This window comes from Volvox carteri, assembly GCF_000143455.1.
Source record: "Volvox carteri f. nagariensis unplaced genomic scaffold VOLCAscaffold_1163, whole genome shotgun sequence".
NCBI classification, from domain to species: domain Eukaryota; kingdom Viridiplantae; phylum Chlorophyta; class Chlorophyceae; order Chlamydomonadales; family Volvocaceae; genus Volvox; species Volvox carteri.
The window spans coordinates 1,902-2,635 of NW_003308470.1; the positions used below are offsets into that span (position 1 = coordinate 1,902).

The 734-nt window shown below is 61.4% G+C and overlaps 1 protein-coding gene across 1 annotated transcript in view; it reads left to right on the forward strand.

Moving 5' to 3' along the window:
- VOLCADRAFT_101449 (uncharacterized protein) overlaps nt 1–718 on the forward strand; it is a gene marked incomplete at both ends in the record, with an annotated part of 2,099 nt that extends 1,381 nt beyond the window's left edge. Inside the window, 2 exons of the mRNA XM_002959884.1 lie at nt 144–293; nt 557–718. Coding sequence (XP_002959930.1) covers nt 144–293; nt 557–718 — 312 coding nt within the window. The remainder of the gene's footprint in view (nt 1–143; nt 294–556) is intronic.
- Between the last annotated feature and the right edge of the window lie 16 nt (nt 719–734).

A 734-nucleotide genomic window follows, 5' to 3' on the forward strand; every position in this document is an offset into this window, starting at 1 on the left:
TCTCTCCCCCCCCCCCCGCCAACAGTATCTGCTTCATTCGCCAGTGGTTCATCTTACCTCCCCCCCAAACACACACACGCGCCCCTCACCCCCCTTGAACCCCCCTGAACATCCCTCCCCTCCCCTCATCCCCCGGCACCCAGATGTGTCAGGCCTGGCAGGCCGCTGGGGACACCGGTACTCGGGAGTCCATTGACGACCTGTACTCCATACGGCTGAAGGAAACTGTTGGGCAGGGTGGCCAGGGGGTGGTGTTTAGGGGCCTTATGCACGGACTGGAGGTGGCGGTCAAGGTGAGGGGGGAGGAGAGGGGGTTGATGGTGTGTGTATGTGTGCGTTTGCTCGGTCTTTACCTTCTACACACACACACACACACACAGACATGCACATGATGGCCTACAATGAGTCACTGTGTTCCCGTCTAACATATACACATATACAGACATACAGACACCACCTCTCGTTGCGCTCGCCGCATCGCACTCCATGCCCTATCGCGCTGTACCATGGGCTGTATCCTGATGACAACCGACAACTAACAACTGACGACTCACAGGTGGTTGCCAAGGACATGCCCGGGACGCTGATTGCCAAGGTCCAGCAGCAACAACAACAACAGCTGGCGGCGGCGGCGGCGGCGTCCGCAAACCGTCGAGGGGGTGGTGGTGGCGGCGGCGCGGGCGGTGGTGGCGCCGCCGCCGCCGCCGCCACCCCGTGACAGGTAGATCCAGAGC